Source organism: Muntiacus reevesi, chromosome 1 (genome assembly GCF_963930625.1).
Source record: "Muntiacus reevesi chromosome 1, mMunRee1.1, whole genome shotgun sequence".
NCBI lineage: Eukaryota > Metazoa > Chordata > Mammalia > Artiodactyla > Cervidae > Muntiacus > Muntiacus reevesi.
In genome coordinates this window covers 56100121-56119890 of record NC_089249.1, presented here as the reverse complement: position 1 = coordinate 56119890, position 19770 = coordinate 56100121, and the positions used below count along the sequence as shown (strand labels likewise).

Sequence of the window (19770 nt, the reverse complement as noted above, 5' to 3'; positions counted from 1 at the left end):
CCCCTGGAACCAACTCCTGGCCTCACCTCACTGAGGTTAATTTCAATCAGCTGGTCATAATGGCAGCCAGAGTCAGGTACCAAGTGATCCTTGAATTCATCGGCAAGGTTGGCAATGTCTGAAATCAACAAGGGAGGGAGACTGAAGCATGTAAGACAGAACTTGGTCACAAGACTCCATCAGAACCAGTTACCCAGCACCGGCCACACACTCCGGGCCCCGGGCACTGACTGGGCAAACAAAGGAGAAAAACAGCAGCACAGGACACAGTGCCTGCCCCCGGGGATGCCCAGTCCCGCGGAGGCGCCATCAGTGAGCCGGTGGTCACAGCACAACACGAGAGAAGCCCGGGAACATGGGGACACTGAGGAGAGGCACGGACTTGGGGTTCAGAGTCAGGGAGAGGAGAAGCACTGAACTTTAGAGGAGAAGTTACTTGATAATTAAATCAAAGGAAGAGTCTTCCAGGTAGGATTCTATGTACAGAGAGCTTGGAAACAAAGTGACAAGCTCTCCCCAGGTCCCCCAGCCTCTGGCTCCACCAATCGCCTCTCTTCAGAAGACCCAACAAGCTCTCCCCAGGCCCCATTTCCAACTCTGGGTTTCAAAGAAGCTAAGCTCAAACCTCAGGGAAGTTGTTGGGGAAGGCTGAGAAAGTGGTTCTTGCACCAAATGTTTTTCCTCCTCCCCTGCTAGAGTAGGAATTACAAACAGAAGCAAATCCACGTCATTTCCAGAGCTTCCCATAGAGGGCACCAGGGACCAGGCCAAGAAAAACCAAATTCAGACACCCTTTTGGGGGCAACTAAATCCCAAGGATGTCCTTTCAAGGGGAACTAAACCCCTGAGCCTCAATGTTTCATGCTGAGAGGCCAGAGCCTCTGAGAAGCTGACAGAGCTACAGAAGCCCACTCAGGGGCAGTCACACACATAACCTCTCAGAGACTTCCAGGGGCTTCTCAAAGCCCTGAATTCAGTCAGTTCAGAGACGTGGGGGATTGGGAACCCCTACCAGCTCACCTGCCCGGCCAGTCTTGCTCAGGTATTTCTTCATCCTGTGGTTATAAGGGAACACTGAAGTGGTGGCCCCAATTTCTGCACCCATGTTGCAGATGGTCGCCATGCCTGTAGAGAGAGAGAACCCACAGGGCTGGCTGAGCAGCTGGGCGAGGCCCCCACATCTGCTAAAGGTGCACACACGTCTTTGCACCAGGGAGCTGGCACCACTCCTTCCCTCGCTCTCACTGCCCTTGTGGTACAGGGTTAAAAGGATGGCCAGGGAAAGAGAGGCCACGGGGTTAGAGCCCAGTGTCCCGGCTGTCAGGGTGGCTGCTGGACTCGGGGAGAACACAAGATTCTGGCCTTAGGAGCCGAGTTCCAACTCCAGGCCTGGCTGGCCCGCTCGGCAAACTAGATGGCCACCATGTGATGAGAGCTGACCTGGCCAGACCGCCCAGCTGTTGCTGTGTCCATTTGCAGGTGAGGGAACCGATTCAGAGAGGTCCATGGTCATGCCATAAAGCGAATGCCAGTGTGGTCTTCAGGACTTGGTCTGCCTGCCTGATGGGCAGGCCTGCATGCTTTCAGCCATACCACGGTGGAAATGTTTCTGGGCCTGGGGTTTTCCAGCTATAATACGGGAATGACATCTATGGCCTAGACCACAGAGCCGCCCACAGAACTGGAGAGGTTATAGAAGTGCTGACTGCAACCAGCACTCCAGCCCCACGGGGTTGCTCGGACACGGGTCTGTGCTTGCTGCCAACTTCCTAACTGAACGTCCACCAGCAGTAAGGGCTACTTACAGGAGTGAGCCGCGCATCACTGGAGGGATACAAGGGCCAGCTGAACTGCAGCTCTGTGGGGGTGCTATGGAGCTGAGGCAGGCAGGGAAGGCTGGACTGAACCATCTCTAAGGCTCATTCCAACTCTACCTGGATTTCTGAGGGCCCAAGCATGGAGGCCAGATCACCAGGAGTGATGAGGAGGGAGGGGGCTGGCTCCCACCTGGTCTTAAGAGACTAACAGGTGATGGTCTCTAACCCAAAGGAAGAGAGAGAGGCTCTGACTCAGGGAGGGTGTGAGAATGGGGCTGCTCTGTGACTGAAGCTCTGCTCTGAGTCCCCGCCCACCACCTCCACCTTCTGTGGATTCTTCTGGATCACTCAAGGCAGCCCATGGCCACGGCCACGCTGGCTCAGCCCCTAACTCCATGTGGCCACAGGCAAGTGACCTGCCGTCCTTGAGGGGCCCCAAAAACCCATTAAATGAAGGGCCTGGACTAGACCACCTCCCCTCTACCTCTAAGAGTCCATCGCAAGTTCCCAAACTGACTGGCCAGAGTCTCATGGGCAGGCCAGCCGCCGCTTCTACAGCTCAACCACAGGCCCATCGGGCCTCAAAGGCTGGGAGCACGCCCCGCAGCTGCCGTCCTCACCGGTGCAGGAAATGGAGTCTACTCCAGGCCCATGGTACTCCACGATGGCGCCCGTGCCACCTTTCACTGTGAGGATACCCGCCACCTTCAGGATCACATCTTTAGGTGAGGTCCAGCCGGAGAGGGAGCCTGTCAGCTTCACGCCAATCACCTGAATAGGTGGGGCCAGAAAGCAGGCACAGGCCCATGTGTCATGTGCCACGTTCCAAACAGTATCTCCTACTGGAATTCCCACTCAGGCTTATTTATCCCTGCCTCCTTCCCAGAGAGAGCTGAACCTGACGTATGCTCTCAGCTCCTGTGGGTCCCACATCTCCTACTCACCCCACCAACTACCCCTCTGTTGTCACCCCGATACGAGCCCCTCCCCACTTCTCACCTTGGGGCACTTCAGCTCCCAGGGGATCCCAGCCATGACGTCCACAGCATCAGCACCCCCGACTCCAATGCAGATGCCCCCCAGGCCACCCCCATTGGGGGTGTGGGAATCAGTGCCAATCAGAAGAACCCCAGGGTATGCATAGTTTTCCAGAATGATCTGAAAAAGAATCCAAGATCTTAAAAGCCCTTAGCAAAGAAAGGAGCTTAGGGCTCCAATGGGGTCTGCAAGACTGCCCGTTGCCGACACTGGGCCACTGAGCTAATCCGAGGCACGCTGCCTGCACAGGGCCTTTCCAGTGTGGCCGAGATGAGCCAGAGGCCTGGGAGGCTGGAAGACTGGGCTCAGTAACAGCTCTGACAGCTCCTGACTGTGTGACCTGAACTAGTAAGTGCCTCCCTGGACCTCAGTTTTCTCATCTGTTAGCACAGGATTAAGAATGGCTGCACCAACCCGACCCCGGGATGGTGGAGAGAATCAGATGGCCTGGGATACAAGAGTGTGTCCTGTGACAGACCCGGGGACAATGCTGACTGCTGAAAGGTGCCTCCGATAACACTGCCTCACGTGGCAGATGTGTGGAGTGTGCTTATCTGGCTTCTCCAGAGAGCGGACAATCTTCTACGGCCTGGATCCAGCACAGGGAAGGAAGGAGCTGGCAGTGAGCATTTCCCCCCAAGATACCTGATGCAGCCACAGGGGCAGCAATCCCAGAGCAGCCCCGCCCACCACCGGAGGTGCTGGACACGCTGAGGCAGCGGGGTTGCTCAAGGAGAGCTGCGGCCAAACGGAACCATGTTTGGGTCTGAGTTCTGGCCCTACCACCCAGCTGTGAGCCCCAGCAGTGCACTTCTCTCCAAGCCTCTGCTTCCCATCTGTAAAGAGCAGTGGACAATAGTTCTCTCCTCACTGGATCACCGTGAGGACGTGATGGAAGCATGTCCCTCAAGCTGTAATAATACCTGGGGGAGGCAATCTTCTCCTTATTTTGCAGCCAAGAGCCTTCACCTGAGGTTCTGTGGTTCACTGTCATATGGATTTATGCCCCAACACACATGTATATGGATGTCGGGGATGCTAAACGAGATCAGAGCGGTGAAAAGCTCTTATGAATTGTCAAGATCAACTGAGAGATGGGCAGGTTCCCTGGAATATTACAGAAATCCTCCCAGGGCCTCTGCCTCGAGTGAGGCATTTGCTCAGCAGACTGAGCAAGGTCCAAGGGGTCTCGCCTCTTGGGAATGTGGGAAGTTAGAAGACCTGGTTCCTTCCCCAGAAATGAGCCAGCTGGCTGGAAGAGGCCAACATGGAGAGAATCCCTAACAAAATCACTGTTGCAGAGAACACTATTTACCTGTTTCACTTCTCCAGCCCTCCTATCCTTGGTCAATACAAAGATTTAAAACTAGTTAATTTCCAAAACTCCTCAAGGTTGTAAAAGCCTGCTCCATGAAGACCAGACACACAGAATTCATTATGATCACACAGTGTAGAGTGCGAGCATGGTCCACGTCCAGAAAGGAGTGGTCAGCACAGACCCGAGGACTGCAGAAAGCATCACAAAGAAGCTGGTTGTGACAGCGACCTCAGCGGTCAGCTGCATTCGGTTAGGCAGGTGGGGGTGTGGTGGGGAAGAAGTGTATTTTTAGGCTGGACTAACACTGAGAACATAAAACTGGAAATTCAGCATCTATCTGCAGGAGCCACGCGCACTGAGGACCTATTCTGTACTGACCTGGCCGCGGGCCCAGAGCTGAGAGGAGTAAACAAGCCACAGGCCCGGTCCCCACAGGGCGCACGGCGCTCCGTGGTCATATGCGAAGGGTCCCACAGAGGGTCACAGAGAGCCCCGTGCTGGGCACCGGAGGCCAGGGCTGCACAGAGCGAACCAGGAGGCAGCACGGTGGAGGAGGAATCAGCCAGGGCATTCGAGGCAGAGGGGAAGGGACTAAGGTTTGCTGTGGACATGGCGGATTGAAGCTGCCTAATGTGGAGGGGGAGGGGGGAAGAGGAGGAAAGTTGCACAGAGATCACACGGTCCCTAGGAACTTTCTTTTTAAAAACCCTGGCCCAAAAGCTCCCAAAAAGGCCTGGGCATCTGTACTCAGGTGGAACAGGGGACACTTGGATTGGGGTCCCCTTGATGACAAAAAGCCAAGGTTGGGTCCACCTGACTCCCTCGCCCTGCCGCTGAGAGAGGCCTTCTGGCCCCTGAAGACCAGTGTGACCTGCCATTTGCAGGGAGCCCCTTCCTGGCAAGGGAGAGGGTTTGAAAGGGCAGAGCGGTGATCTGTGGGCTCTGGTTTCAGAGTGGGGCAGTGTGGGAGCCCAGGCAGGGTCGGGTTACAGCCTGACTCAGCGCATCTGGAAGTGAGGCCTAGGCTGGAGGTGGGGAGAAGGGTCACCTTGGGAAGGTACACAGAGGCAGGTTTCACACCGAGGATGGAAGGCAGATGAAAACACACCAGCGCACACCCCACACGCTATGCAGCAGTCCTGAGCAGACACCTCTGATGAAAGCTAATCCACCATCTCCCCAGAAACACACACACACACACACACACACACACACACACATGATAGAACTGCCTATCAAGAAAACAGTCACCCCTGGGGACACCTAGAAGAGCTCCTGGCTGATGTGGCCACATGACCTGTGGTATCTCCCCGCTGCAGAACTCCAGCAAGTGGCCAAAGACTCTGAGGGGCACCCTGTACTGAGAGGGGATGAGTGTCCAGTGTGATAGGAGACCGCAGAGCGGGCAGAGCACAGGCCCCAGGGTCAGGCTGCCCGGATGTTCGCAGGAGCCTGACTCCATAATCAGCCAGCGGGAATGTCCCTGGGCAAGGAGATTAAATCTCCATTCCTTAGCTTCCTCATCTGTAAGGTGCAGACAATAAAACCACCAGACTCACCGGGTCACGGCGAGCACTGTGTAGAAGTTACTATCTGCAGAGTACCTGTCTCATCAAGTATTAGCAATCCACCCAACAAGGTATGATGCTTGTAGAGAAAGGCAAAACAAAAAACACTGCAATACGTACCAACGTTCAGAAGAAGGTATAGCACAAAACATGCCAACCTTAATGTGCTGGTCAGAAGGGGCTATTTTAAATTCTCACATGGAGAGTGAGAATGTGTAACTTGACACAATGAAATGTAACGGTTGATGAAGACGTCATCCAGTTGCCCACGGAGGCCCCTGCTCACAGGCCCAGAGGGCAGCCCTCTCCTCCGCCCACCCCAAGGCGGCCAGGCCCTGCTTACCTGGTGGATGATCCCGGAGCCAGGCCTCCAGAAGCCGACGCCATACTTGGCGCCTGCGGTGGCCAGGAAATTATACACTTCCTGGTTTATGTCCTGTTGAGAGAAGTCAATAACCGGGGCATTAGAAACGGTTTGCTCATGCCTCCCTCCCTCCACCTCTTCTCCCCTATGACTGAAATGCTGGCACTGGAAAGACAGGCCCTCTCCTGGAGACCTTCTACAAATAATTCCCAAAGGGCTTGGATGCCGGCCCACAAGTCTCGGCCGGCAGGCCCAGGAGAAAGACCAGGGAACAGAGACGGAGCCCAGTTCTGTGACACATGGCCAGGGATTAGGTCCAGAACAAATCCCTTCCCCGCCCTGGGTCTCAGCTTTCTTATTTGTAGAAGGGTCCTTCTGGCACTCAAGTCCTTGGTCAAGGCCAGCAGTGAGGGGGCAGCAAAACCCCACAGAACTAACTGGGACATGGTGTGGGGAGGGGAACTGTCAAAGGGAAGCAGTGGGATGGAGTGGACCACCCGGTTCCACCATGCCTCATGTTGGGTGCTGTTCTCCTTTGGAGCCTCGGATGCCTTGTATGTTATCCTGGCTAACGTTTACTGAATGCCCACTATGGAAATGGTACCACGCCAAAACAAACCCCATTTTACAGATGCAAAAACAGAAACTCAGAGGTCTTGCTCAAGACCCTAGGGTTAAACAGACAAGTCAGAGTTTGAATCCAGGCCTGTGCAGCCAGAACCCGTCGCTACACTGTAATAAGAACAAAGCTACTGCCCTCACAGAGACTGTATCTCAGAACACCGAGACTGTCTAACATGTGGTAGGTGGGTGCTCAACACTTGGTAATATGTTTCATGGGCCCCAAATGAAAGACTGTCAGATGGACCATGTTCTCAACTGTACGTTTCAGCCAAACAGACAGCAGGATGGTAACCAATATGCCTGTAATTCAAAGGCAACTTCCCCAGGGGGAAGGGAAGGCTACCCCAGAATATAGACATGAGGCCAAAGTTTAACTGGACGACCAAGCATATCCCTGGACAGGTGAGAACTCAAGGACAAAAGGGATGGTACCACAGGCAGAGGAGGGACTCACTGTGGGCTCCACTAGGCCCTCCAAGAAACACCCTCAAAGCATGCAGTCCCCTTCATTTAAACTTCAGACCACTGAACTTTCCCAGTGGTCCAGTGTGGCTAGGACTCCACGCTCCCAATGCAGGGGGCCTGGCTTCAACCCCTGGTCCAGGAATTAGATCCCACATACTGTATATAAAATCTGGTGCAGCCAAATACATAAAGATTAGAAGAAATAATAATAAACCTCAGACCAACCACACATCCTTCTGAGGGCACGTGTGGTTCCCCCAAATGAATGAGTGGCAGACAAAGAGCCTGGGTCCCCACAGCAGTCTCTTTCTGATTAATAATTAATCCGTTGATTTCCTCATTTACAGATCAGTCACTAACATAACTGGTACCGAGGGCAGGAGGCAGGTGGCTCTGGCCACACTTGTTCCTGCGTCTATGCGGGTGGCGAGGGGAAGGCGGGGGAGACGGCAAGGTGGGCACGGAGCGTGCCGCTGTCTGCACCTGACTCAGCCTAGATACCTCTCTGGTGGTCTGTGTGACCCTGGACACATCACTCTGCCTCTCTGAGCTCCAACCAGAGCGAGCCTTTACAAATACATGGAAATCTGACCACTCTCCTGCCCAGAGTCCTCAAGGCCCTGCCTGCTCCTGCCCTACCCAGCTCAGGGCTCCAGGCCTACAGGCCCCCTTCCAGCTCCACAAAGGCGTCAGGGTTCTTCCAGCCTCAAGGCCTTTAGGAACTGTGCTCTGTCTAGAATGTGCTTCCTCATCTGTTCTGGTCTCGGCTTACATGTTACATCCTCCCCGACTCCACACGCATCTTCCAGAGTCCCACACTCTTCCTTCAGCATACATGTACAAACTGGCAGTTACCAGTCTGCGTGACTTGCTTAGCTGCTGTCTCTCTACTGGCCTCTAAGATCCACACTCATACTGAATCTCAGCATAGTGCCTGGCGTAAAATCAATGTTCAATAAACATGGGTGAAATAAAGCAGGAATTGGGTTCTGAGACCCCACGACTCTGTGACTCTCATCTCCAGAAGGTAGATTTTAATCCATAAAGTCAGGGGCGGGCCAACTTACAAGGGGGGTGGCCCTGCTGTGGGCAGTCATGCATCTCTCAGGCTGAAGAGGACCCCGTCATGTTACCAGGTACCACGGCTGCTGCTAACATGGAAACCACGGGTTGGCCAGCGCCGCCAGGACACAGTGAGCGGGTGAGCAGAAAGGGCCTGAGTGGGAAAGCTGCCCTGCGCCTTTCCCAAGGGTCTGAGAGGCTTGCTGAGCTGGGCCGACCCTGGGAGCCGAAGCACTTTCAATTGCGTGCACTGCTCTGTGCGAGGCCGGGCTGCAGCCCTGCCAGCATTCAGCTCCTGCCAACAGCCCCCAAGAGCAGGGCCCACTTCCATGACTGGATGGAGAGGGTGGAGGCCCAGAGAGACTGCATGTTGCCAAGAACGGGTACATACAAAGGTACCACAGCAGAGCCTGGAGGAAGGTGCATGAATTCGGCTTCCTAAGGAAGAGAGAGGGTGATCCAAGGTGTTCAGTGTGGCAGCCAGCCCCTTCCACCTTGTTAAGCCAAAATCACAGAAGAAGAAAGCCCACAAGGGGTTATCAGTAAGTGAGAGCTGGGAGAAGGGTCTGGCCCTAGCCTCACCCCCGTGCAGTTGTGGGACTGCACACAACTTGGACGCCTCAAGTTTACCAGCAGTGACACTGTTCACCCACCTCCCTGCCGAGGTCCCCAGGGGCCTGGCAGAACGAGTGATGCCTCTCCAGAGCAACAGGAGACATGGATCAGAACCTGCCACCTGCACCATTTACCTCATGCTGTTTTATTACAGAAGAAGGACCTGAAGAGAGTACCTGTAGTACGGCTAAGACTACGGGTGATTCTGTTTTCCTTAGGTTTTCTCAGTGTTTTCTAACATCTTCACAAAGAGCAAGTGGTATTTTAGAGGCAGAAGAGAACACCACCACCAAGACTAAACCAGAGAACTAAACCTTAGAACTGGGGGGCGATGCCCTCGTTCAAAGGCGTTGCCTCTCATCCCGAGTCACACCCACCGCCCGCCTCCCCACCACCTTCAGCTCACCTTGGCCCGACGCAGGTCCTTCTCCCCGCCAAGCTGGGCCTCGATCAGATGGTCACAGTGGATGGTGGACGGCACGGCGACCTTGGGCAGGCCACTGCTGATGAACTGCAGCATGGCCATCTGGGCCGTGGCATCCTGCATGGCCACTCGGTCAGGCCGCAGTCGCAGGTATGTCTTGCCCCGCTCGATCTCCTGGTTGGCTGGGTCATCCAGGTGTCCATACACGATCTTCTCTGAGAGGGTCAGAGGCCGGTTCAGCCTGGCGGGAGAAGGGAGGGCTGCGTGATCCTGTCTGCCCACAGCCAGGCCCTCTCAAGTACAAGGCAACCTTGACGGCGGCCAGGGAGGGGACTCTGTGCCCGAGGTGGAGACAAATCGGTACCCCCGGCACACAGCACAGCGCCTGGCACGCACCGGGTCCAAAATCACTTGAGGAATGACAATACCACAAGAGGGGGAGGGGTTTCTTTTCTCCCTGAAGGACATTTACTTTCCCAGCATATTAAATCCCTATTATCTGATGAGCACTTTTTTCATCTATGTCTCACCGTTTAATTGTTACTGTATCCTCATCATTTAGTAAAACAACCAAGAGGTAACAGAGAGACTCAGCGGAGTGATGGTCAAAGCTCAGGTTCTCAGGCGGAAGTCTCACCCTGGATCCTCTACATCTCTCGGGCCACAGCCACCTCCCCCATGCAGTCGGCCCACCGGGACACAGAGAATCCGCCCGGCGACACCCTCACCCCATCCTCCCCGCCCTGCACCCACAACCCTCCACCTTGGGTGCTGGAAGCCTCATCACCCTATTATGCTAAAGCCTTCTTCATCAGCCCCGCTTGCACTCACCCCACTAAGACAGGTGAGGCTGCCAGCTCTCAGAACAGAACTTGACGCCAGCCTCACAAGACCCTGTTTCTAGGCCCTGTTTCCCTGTGGGGCCCGGCCCTCCCTTCCCATCAGGGTCCCTGGGGAGGTGCAGCTGCCTCTCACAGCCTCCCCACCGCACACTGAACCCCCTACGTGGGGGCCACCTCTCACCACCCCCACCCCGACTCGGCATAGCCCATCTGCCTGGACCTCACACTCTTGCCTTCCGCCATTCGCAAAGCTTAAGCCAAACCTGAGGCCTCCTCAAAAGGGCAGAGTTCCACTCATACCCAACGAACCACACACACACACACAAAAACTGGACTCAGAGTCAGGGGCTCTGGGTTTAGACCTGACTCTATTATTAAACCCACTGTGTAACCAGATAAGTCGGGAGCTCACCTGTCCATCTCTAAGGTCTAGGGCTGGTACTAGAAAGAGATAACAGTGCTCATTCAGCACACATTTTTAAGCACCTTCACCGAGGTATAACTGGTGTGTAATAGACTGCACATATTTAAAGGGCACAACTGATCAATTCTGACATATGAACATATCCATGAAATCATCACCACGTCGGGACAACGCACACACCCACCACCCCAAAGTCTCCTCGTTTCCCTTTATGATCCCTCCCTCCTGCCCCAACCCCCGGCAACCACTGATCTGCTTTCTGTCATAGTTTTATCCTAGCGCTTTTAGACCAGCACTGCCCTAAGCACTATACACATCTATACTTGGATGTACAGAAGTCACTTTATTCTCACAACACAGAGGAGCAAGCTGAAGCCCAGTGAGGTGAAGAACCTTGACCCTGGTCATGAGGCAGCGAGTGGACGAGCTGGAAGGCAAGGAGCCACTGTGGCCTTATACTGTCTTCTCAGTAACACCTGGAAACTCAGGGTCCAGCCCGGCCTGTAGCCAGTGTTCCATTACTATCATCACTGCTATTGCTGTTACCAATACGACTCTGCGGGGAAGCAAAGACAGGCCCTTCTGCTGGCCTGGGTTCCAGCCCCTCACCCCCAAGTTGACTTCACTCCGTGAGAGCAAGAGTTCCCTAGGCTGCTGGCTTTGTGGGCAACTGCAGAGCAACTGGCAATTCTGAAAGCCTCTCAGCTCTGCTGTCATGAGAACTTGAATAAAAATAGCCCTGGCCTGGAGTACAGTCTGCCCCCTTTAGTGGAGCATCTCCCTGGCTGGTGAGCAGGCAGTGACTCACTGCGCAGAGCAGAGCCCCTCTTCCTGCGTCCCAGGGGCGATGAAAAATAGCACATGGGCTTTCAAACCAAAGACCTTGACAGCAAATGCCTGGAGCTGTATAAAAAAGCTAAGGACGAGTTCATCATCACATTTCTGTGGGGATTAAGTGGGACGGCAAAATGGATTCTCAATGTCCATCTGTGGCCCCGCTTCACTGAATGACAGAGACTCAGTTCGCAGGAACAGAAGAATCAGGCCCCTCTGTCACAGGGTAGAGGAGTCGCCCCCATGCAGGACCCCGGGCCTCTAAAACACGCTTACATCTAGCCTAATCCTCTAGCATTTTTCTAGAATGGCCCCACTTCCACCTTCTTTTTTCTATGGAAGGGTCTCTCAACTGAGGCACCACTGACGGTTTGGGCCAGATGATTCTTTATTTCAGGGGCTGTCTTCCGTACTGCAGGGTATGTGACAGTATTCTTGGCCTCTACCCACTAGATAATAGTCAACCACCACCCACCCCGGGTTAGGACAACCTACAAAGTCTCCAGACATTGCTAAATTTCCCTGGGGGACAAAAATCAACCCCTCACCCCCACCCTCAATGAGAACCACTTCTCTATGGCAACAATGAAAACGGAACATCCCTAGTCTGTACTAATCTGGAAAATGCCCAAAGTTATTGATTGGACTTTTCTGGTTGGTGCAGGGTTGGAATAAAAAGGCAAAGGAAAACTTTTAAGGGGAGGGTTAATTTCGCTGATAAAAATTAAAACCAAAAAAATTAAAACTAAAGGGCAGTTTTTTGATTAACTTTTTGAAGCAAAGACAAAATGGTGAAAACTCTTTTGTCAACTTATGGAAAGCAAGCTTTTGTGTTACTTCTCCCAAGCAGGGGGAGGTGTTTTTGCAGACTAAAGGAAAATCCATTCTTTTTCCATTGAGCTGTGATTTGAGAGCTCTAAGAATAATAAAATAAGTGTTTTCTGGGTAAAAAGTATTTGCACAAGGTCGCAGAGTGATGAGGACAGTGGTTTCAACCCTGACTGCACATCAGAACCCACTGGGAAAGTAGCCAGCGCTCCTCACAGTCTGATGTCCACTCAGTCACCTGGGGCTCCTGTGAAAACTGCAGATTCTGACTCAGTGGGTCTGGGGTGGGGCCTGAGGTTCTCTATGTCTAACAAGCCCCCAGGGCTGCTTGCTGATACCGACGCCACTGATCCACGAGCCACATTTTGAGTAGTAAAGTTCATACCACCTGAATCAAATGAACACCCTTGATGGACATTAAGAGGTCCTTATTGTAATTAGGTGATGCTATGCTGGAGGCTATTGGAGATAAAGACTAAGACAGTCCCTTACCCTTAAAACTGAGGTGAGGATACCAGTGAGGCGGAAGCAAAGTGGCAACGTGGAGCACGTGTGGCGCGGTGGCCAGAGCACTGGACAAGGTCCAGTCCCTCACTCACTGTGTGGTTCCGTCCACCCGAGCCCGCACGTCAGCTCTACGCGGGGATGCTGTGTGTCCTCATACTGGCTCTCGCATGCTGCCGGGGCCATGTCACCCGACAGGCAGGCGTGAAGCTGTCTGCTGTGGTTCACGCTCCAGGAGCAGTGCTGCTTGGTATGTAGGAACAGCCCCCATCCCTCATCCTCTTGTGGGATCTTGTCCATCCCCTCTCCTGAGTCAGCATCCAGCCCAGAACCTGGCACTCAGAACAGCAGAGCAAGACGGCTGCCACTTCACCAGAAAGAAGGGATGCTCAAGTTCCCATCTGAGCTTCTTTCTGAGTCTCAAGGTTGAGCTCTCCCCTGGGCTGATGGACCAAAGAGGAAATATAGTAATTCCAAAGTCCCTGGACCTGGCAGATCCCAGAGGAGTGGCCCAGGGCCAGTCGCCTGTCCTGGAAAGGGTAGCTGGGACGTTCAGGCCACAGCACCAAAGAGGGCCTGAGATCTTCCCTGGGGCCCACATCTCCAGGCTTTTCCTTGGCAGAGAGGGTGGAAGGCCCACCAGTGATCCGGAATACCCTTCCACAGCAGGGACCGCTGTGCCCTCAATGCCTAGATCCTGCCACCATCGTCCTCCGCCAAGCACCTCCTACATTGTCTGAGAGGGGCAGGGAACACCAGAAACACCAACCCCTCTCGTGGTCTCCACAGCTTGCCCTGCAGCCTTACCGTTTGCGGACAATGTTAATGTTCTTCTCAAGCAGGTCATAGCGGATGTACTCGTTGGGTTCGAAGTGGCTCATGGCCACCTTGGCCCGTTGGCACAGGACTGAGGCCACATGGTACTGCCGCACACCCAGGGCTTTCTGCAAGAAGAAAGACAACAGCGACTGTCAGCGGAGTATTCAGGGCGGTGCACCCCAAGGGATGGCACAGAATGGTGAGAAAAGCAAGGAATTAAAGTGTCTGCAGCCTCACCCCTTGAAATGGTGGTGGCCAGCCCTGCTCCCCTGGGACGTGCAGCAGACTTAATAGCTGGCCAGAATGTGGCACAGTGATGCTACAGGGCCTCTGAGACCTGGTCATAAGAAGGATAACTTCCACCCAGCTCTCTTTCTTTGATTGCTCTGGGGCAAGACACCACTGCTGTGAAAACATTTAGGCACTCCTGAGAGAGGCCTGCCTAGAGAGGAACTAGACCACTTGCCAAAGACCAGCATGACCTTGCTAGGCAGGTAAGCACGCCATCTTGCAAGCAGGTGAAGTGCTCCAGCCAAAGCGTAAGCTTCAGATAACCAGTGGCTTGGCCAACAATCTGGACAGCGATTTACTGAGTGAATCAGAGCCAGAACCTGGCCAAGGTGCTCCCAAATTTCTGGCCCACAGGAACTAGAAGCAAGAAATGGTTACTGTTGTTTTCATCCTCCAAGTTTGGGAGCAACAACTTATTAACAGAGCAGCAGATGAATGATTGTTAAGTTGTCAGGTCTGTATGAGTTCATTTTAAACTGAATGACAAACTTCACAGAGTGTGCTATGACCAAGGAAGAATAAACGAACCCAAAGAAGCGACAGAGGGAAAGAACAGTGGGGCTCTGGGTCTAGCAGCTCCCACCTTGGGCAAGGAAAGAGGCAAATCTCAGGCCACTGCCCCGGGCTCCCTTCTGTAAGTCACCTGAGTGTTTGAGTCCAAGCCCTGCTGACCTCAGCATCTGAACCAACATGAGTGCATCGCGGCCACTCCCTGTTCAGGTCACCCAGGGAGGACAGCAGATCCCATAGGAAACAGCAACCACCACCCCCCCCCAACCCCAGCACAGCAGGAGCACACTCCCAATGCAGACTTCAGGTCCTCTTGCCCTCCAGCTCAAACTCCACCAGGGACTCTACTGCCTGCCCTTCTTCTACTGGGTGAAGAACCTTCCAATCAAAGGACTTTTTTTTCTGGGAGGCAGTACATCATGTGGGATCTTGGTCCCCTGCCCATGGAGCGAAGCATGTCCCCTGCAGTGGAAGCATGGAGCCCTAACCACTGGACAGCCAGGGAAGGCCCAAAGGACTTTCAACAGGCTGTGCAGAGGAGGAATGTGGGACCCCGCAGTGGCAGGTAATAATGCTGACTGGAAAAAAAAGGACAAAACAATATGTTCATGTAGAATATAACTCTGGGATTAAAAAAGGGGGGTATTAGTGAGATGAGCACTGTGCTAAACATTCCGAGTGCATCACGTCCATTGAATTCTCACAGCCACCTGGTGAAGTGGTGCCGATGACGAGCCTGTTTTCAAAGTGAGGCGACTGAGGCCCCAAGTGACCGAGGCCACAGAGCAGCCACCAGGACCCAATCCAGCCTGACTGACCCACTTTCTGCCAATGCCCCAGGCCCTCCCCCTAAGCTCTGCCCCTAAAATGGTGATAAACTCTACACTCTTAGTAACAACTGAATCACCTGCAGGCTCTGTCCTTAACCATGATATGCTCTGCTTACCAACCATGTGCAAACGTCTGTTCCCAACAGCCAGCACTGCCCAAGAGGACCTTCTGCTCTGATGGACATGTTCTAGGTCCTCACTGTCAAACATGGTAGCCGCCAACCACACGTGACTGTGAGTGTGCCCAGGATGGCTGAGGAGCAGAATTTTTTATTTAATCAACTTTAATTAACTTAAATTGCCACATCAGATGACTCAGGTTTATATATTAATAAAGATGGAAAGAGTTTTTAGGAAGCCTGTTTATTAAGTCATTTCTTCTAAAAAGATATCTATATATTTTAAAATCTGGACCCCTTCCAACACCAGGAATTCATCATCCCACACAACCACCAATCCATTGTTGAAAATTTTCAAAATATTCTCCCAAAATATCAGCCAAACTCTTGTTTCCTTGCACAATCTACTTTTTCAGTTGGGGGTCTGCCCTCTCAGACCACATAAAAATAAATCTAACCTGTCTTCCTCAGGACATTGCTTCCCAGGCCTCAGATGCAACAGAATCTCCTAAGATTGTTAAAAATATGTAATCCTGGGAATATTCTAGCAGTTAGGACTTTGGCATTTTCACTGTGTGGGCCCCAGTTCAATTCCTGGTTGGGGGACTGAGATCCCGCAAGCCACACGACATGACCACCACCACCAACAACATAAACCTAAAGCTCAGCCCACATTAGCAACGCAGCTGAGGGTGGGGTCCTCCTCAGCTATTTAAAGACAGGATCTATCATATTCTCTAAATCTCCTCTTTACTAGGCCAAAGGTAGCCCTGAGTGTTTCAACTCTTCCTATATACAGTGTGTTTCTAAATTCTGCAACAGCCCGACCATGCCCTATGCTGAGGGCAAAGAGACAGGAGACCTCACCGCTGACACACACATCACTTCCTACCTCCTAACACCTCAATGGACATCATCCTCACTGACCACTCAAGCCACACTGTACTACTGACTTCATTTTCTGTGCAGAGCTCTACCTTGATCTTTTTTTTCTTCTTTGAAATTAATGTGTGCCAAAAAAAAAAAAAAGAAATTAATCTGTGCCTTTATTTGCCAGTACAATTTAACTACAGGAGCTTGCAAACTTTTTCGATCTAAAAAGTACACTTTAAATCACCGTCCAACAAATACACAAACATATATAATACATATATGTATATAACAGTGAAACAAAAGTATTGACAAAACGTCTATCCTAAGTCATTTTAAGTTTTTTCCTTTTTAACCAAGGATGAACTGCCATCAAGTCCCCAGTTCATCTGAGGGTCCATTTTAATGAAGTGAACAGTGTTGCACATTCTGTGCGTCTGGACAAAAATATGAGGACATCCATCCACCATTACACTGTCATACAAAGTATTTACATCTACCACTACATTGCCAAACAAAGAATTTTCACTGCTCATAAAAACTTTTGTACTGTGTATTCATCTCCCTTCTGCCCCCAAATTCCTAGCAACCATTGACCTTTTAATTGCCTCCATAGTTTTGCCTTTTTCAGAATACCACATAGTTGGAATCTATTTTTCTTCTTTTTCTTGAAAAGGGAGGTTCAAAGCCTTTAACCTCTCATGGCCCACCCATGCATGGACCGGACAGGCTCTAGGTGGCAACCCCCCAACCCCAACCCATCACTGTAGCTTTCTAAGCAACACTGAGCCTTGTTCCACAGGTCCTGCCAACAGCCACGTAGGGGTACAGGGGGACACATGTTGAGTGTTTGTTCACAGGAAGATCACAAGTTTTTTGCGCCCCTTGTCACAATAACCCAGATTCCTGTTTAGTGTGTTATAAACATACCTTAACCTTGACTTAATTTCAGCACCGGTTTCTGTCCACCTCCAGCCCCTTGTGGTCTATAGGAGTCTGGGTCAGTCATCGCAGGTCTGATAGGCTGGCCTTCCCAATGGACGTCAGCCACACACACAGTAGGAACAACTCTCAGGCTGTTCATTCAAGTCTCAGTACAAATGTGACCCATTCCAGGTCAGGCTCCCCAGGGTGGACGTTTGGTCATGCCAAGCTATTTAGTGACACTCCCTAGGTCTTCAACCCTCAATAATAATAACCACCTGACTGAAATGTCACTAAGTCATCACTTATGCTTCGTGGTTAGGGACAGCCTGACTGACCTGTCAATTGTCCTACAGAAATCAACACTCAGCACTCATTGTCTTACTAATCTACTAACTGCAACAAAAAAGTAAAACGATGTTATTAGCTTGGCTGTAAGACTGTAAGCAATTCACTCTGTTCCTCCAGGCCTTAGCTTTTCAAAGGGTGAAACCTCAGCCATGCTCCCTGCTTCAGAGCTGAACTGAGAGGTTTGAAGTGTATGAAGTGTCTATCACATCTAACTCTGAAGAGGCTGACCTCAACGGCAAAGACACCATGTATCATTCATTCACAGACCACGCATATCTCACATGTAAAATAAAATGAACACTAGGCTATGGGTGATCTTAGAATAAAAATAACAGGGACATTCCAGTGGTCCAGTGGCTAAGACTCCTAGCTCCCAATGCAGGAGACCTAGGTTTGATCCCTGGTCAGGGAACGAGATCTCCCTTGGCACAAGGATGATCAAAGATTCCATGTGCAGCAGCAAAGACTCAACAGAGCCAAGTAAATAAAAAAATAAATATCAAAATAAATGGAAAAAAAAAAAAAAACCCAGTCATTACTTATTTAGTACCTGCTCTATGCCACCAGGCATTTTCTGTGTCTAATTTTGTGCAAGATTGACTGTTATTCCCATCTTACAGATGTGGAAACTGAAGGTCAAAGAGGTTAAGTCACAAGTCCTACAGGTGATAAGCAGTAAATCCAGAATGTGAGCACGGGCCTGTTTAAGAGGAGCCAGTTCCCCTGGATTCTGCCTTCCTCCTGCCCCACAAAGCCTATCCTCTCCCATGTGAAGGCAGCCTGGTGTCATGGTTCAGATAGAAGACCTATAGTCAGACCGCCCAATCCAGCACCACCAACCTGATGTGACCCTGGATAAGTTAGTCAGCCTAGCCAAGCTTTAGCTTCCCTGTAGAGAAAATGGGAGATAAGTGTTGGCATTAAATAAAATAATCTAAGTGCTTGGCACAGAGTGTGTTCATAGAATATGTGCTCATTGTATTATTTTCCTTCACGGAGGAGACAGACACAAAATTAGATAAGGTTGTGCTCCTTTTCTGGATTCTGGCGGAAGAGGCATGCCTCTTATTTTGCTTACTGCAAACACAGCTTTTGGTTGATCAGTGTTTTTCAGAAGCCTTAGCTCATGTGGGCCTTTGACATTCCTGACCCTCTTCTGTCTGTCTTAGTATTCCAGCTGTTTTAGTACTTCTCCTTAGTTATTTGCCCTCCTTCCAACTCTGGCAAAGACATTCTGAAAATCTAAGCTGAGGTCTATAGGTCCATCTCTTCTGTCTCTATCTCTCCTTCGGACAACTTGCAATTCGCTAGAATTTGCCTTGGAAAGTCTCCCGTCCTTCTGAAATCCCTTCTACTTATGGGGTCCTGGCAGTGAGACCGCATCTATTTGGTCTCTGAGTAACTCAGAATTTGCTTTCCTCCAGGGCAGTAAACACTGAACTTCCTCAGTCAGTACAAAGCCTAAAGGGTTCTGCCACTGGGCCTTTGCACATGCTGTTTCTTCTGCTTAGAAAGCTCTGTCCATCCCCTCCCAATCTGCCCTCCATGTAGGTAATTCCCATTCATCCTTCAACTTCCAAACTAACTTCACTTTCTTAGGGAAACTTCTTGAACTCTCAGTCCAAGCAGAGCCTCCTCTCACATATGCCCATTTACTACTTTCTAACATTCATTTGTGAGATGCTGTCTGTCTCCACTACTCTGTAAGATCCACTAAGGGAGAGACTGTCTCCGTGTCATAATAAAATTCCCCATATGACTGAACACCAGGTCTGATACACAGGAGGTGTTACATAAACATTGGTTAAATAAACCAATGGATTTTTTTTTTTTAACTTTACCAACCAGTTCTTCGTTATTGAACAAGGTTGAACATAAAGCAAGTTCGGTTAACCTTGTAACAGCAAACAGTTAACAAGACAAATTAATAATTTACCAGTCTCAGATGCTTTTGGTTAGATTGTAAACAGGTTGAACATTTCTGAAAGACAATTAGGCACTACCTATTAAAATGTGAAATGTTTCTACCTTATGACTAACTTTTCTTCTTCTTCCAGGAAGCTATCTCATAAAAATACTCACTTAAAAGAGCACAGAGACTGGCAGGGACATTCTCTACATCACTGTTTCTATAAGAACAACCTAATTGTACAAAAATAGGGCACTGATTGAATAAATTCTGGTCTACCCATGAAGGAAAGCCATTCTACAGCTGTTTAAAAAGAACAAGGTAATGGTGGTGGTCTTCTAACATTGTGGATGTAGCTAATGCCACTGGACACTTGAAAATGTTTAAAAATGTCAAATTTTATATCTATTTTGCCATAAT

At 51.1% G+C, this 19770-nt stretch overlaps 1 protein-coding gene and 1 pseudogene across 1 annotated transcript in view; both read right to left on the bottom strand.

The window, feature by feature from the left end:
• The window catches only part of ACO2 (aconitase 2), a 46483-nt gene that overhangs the window by 8020 nt on the left and 18693 nt on the right, over nt 1–19770 (bottom strand). The window contains exons 2-8 of the mRNA XM_065944684.1: nt 13535–13671; nt 9278–9536; nt 6085–6177; nt 2817–2975; nt 2438–2588; nt 1021–1125; nt 27–118 (exon numbers count right to left, since the gene is read on the bottom strand). Coding sequence (XP_065800756.1) covers nt 27–118; nt 1021–1125; nt 2438–2588; nt 2817–2975; nt 6085–6177; nt 9278–9536; nt 13535–13671 — 996 coding nt within the window. The remainder of the gene's footprint in view (nt 1–26; nt 119–1020; nt 1126–2437; nt 2589–2816; nt 2976–6084; nt 6178–9277; nt 9537–13534; nt 13672–19770) is intronic.
• LOC136156481 (small nucleolar RNA SNORA11) lies at nt 17004–17122 on the bottom strand (annotated as a pseudogene).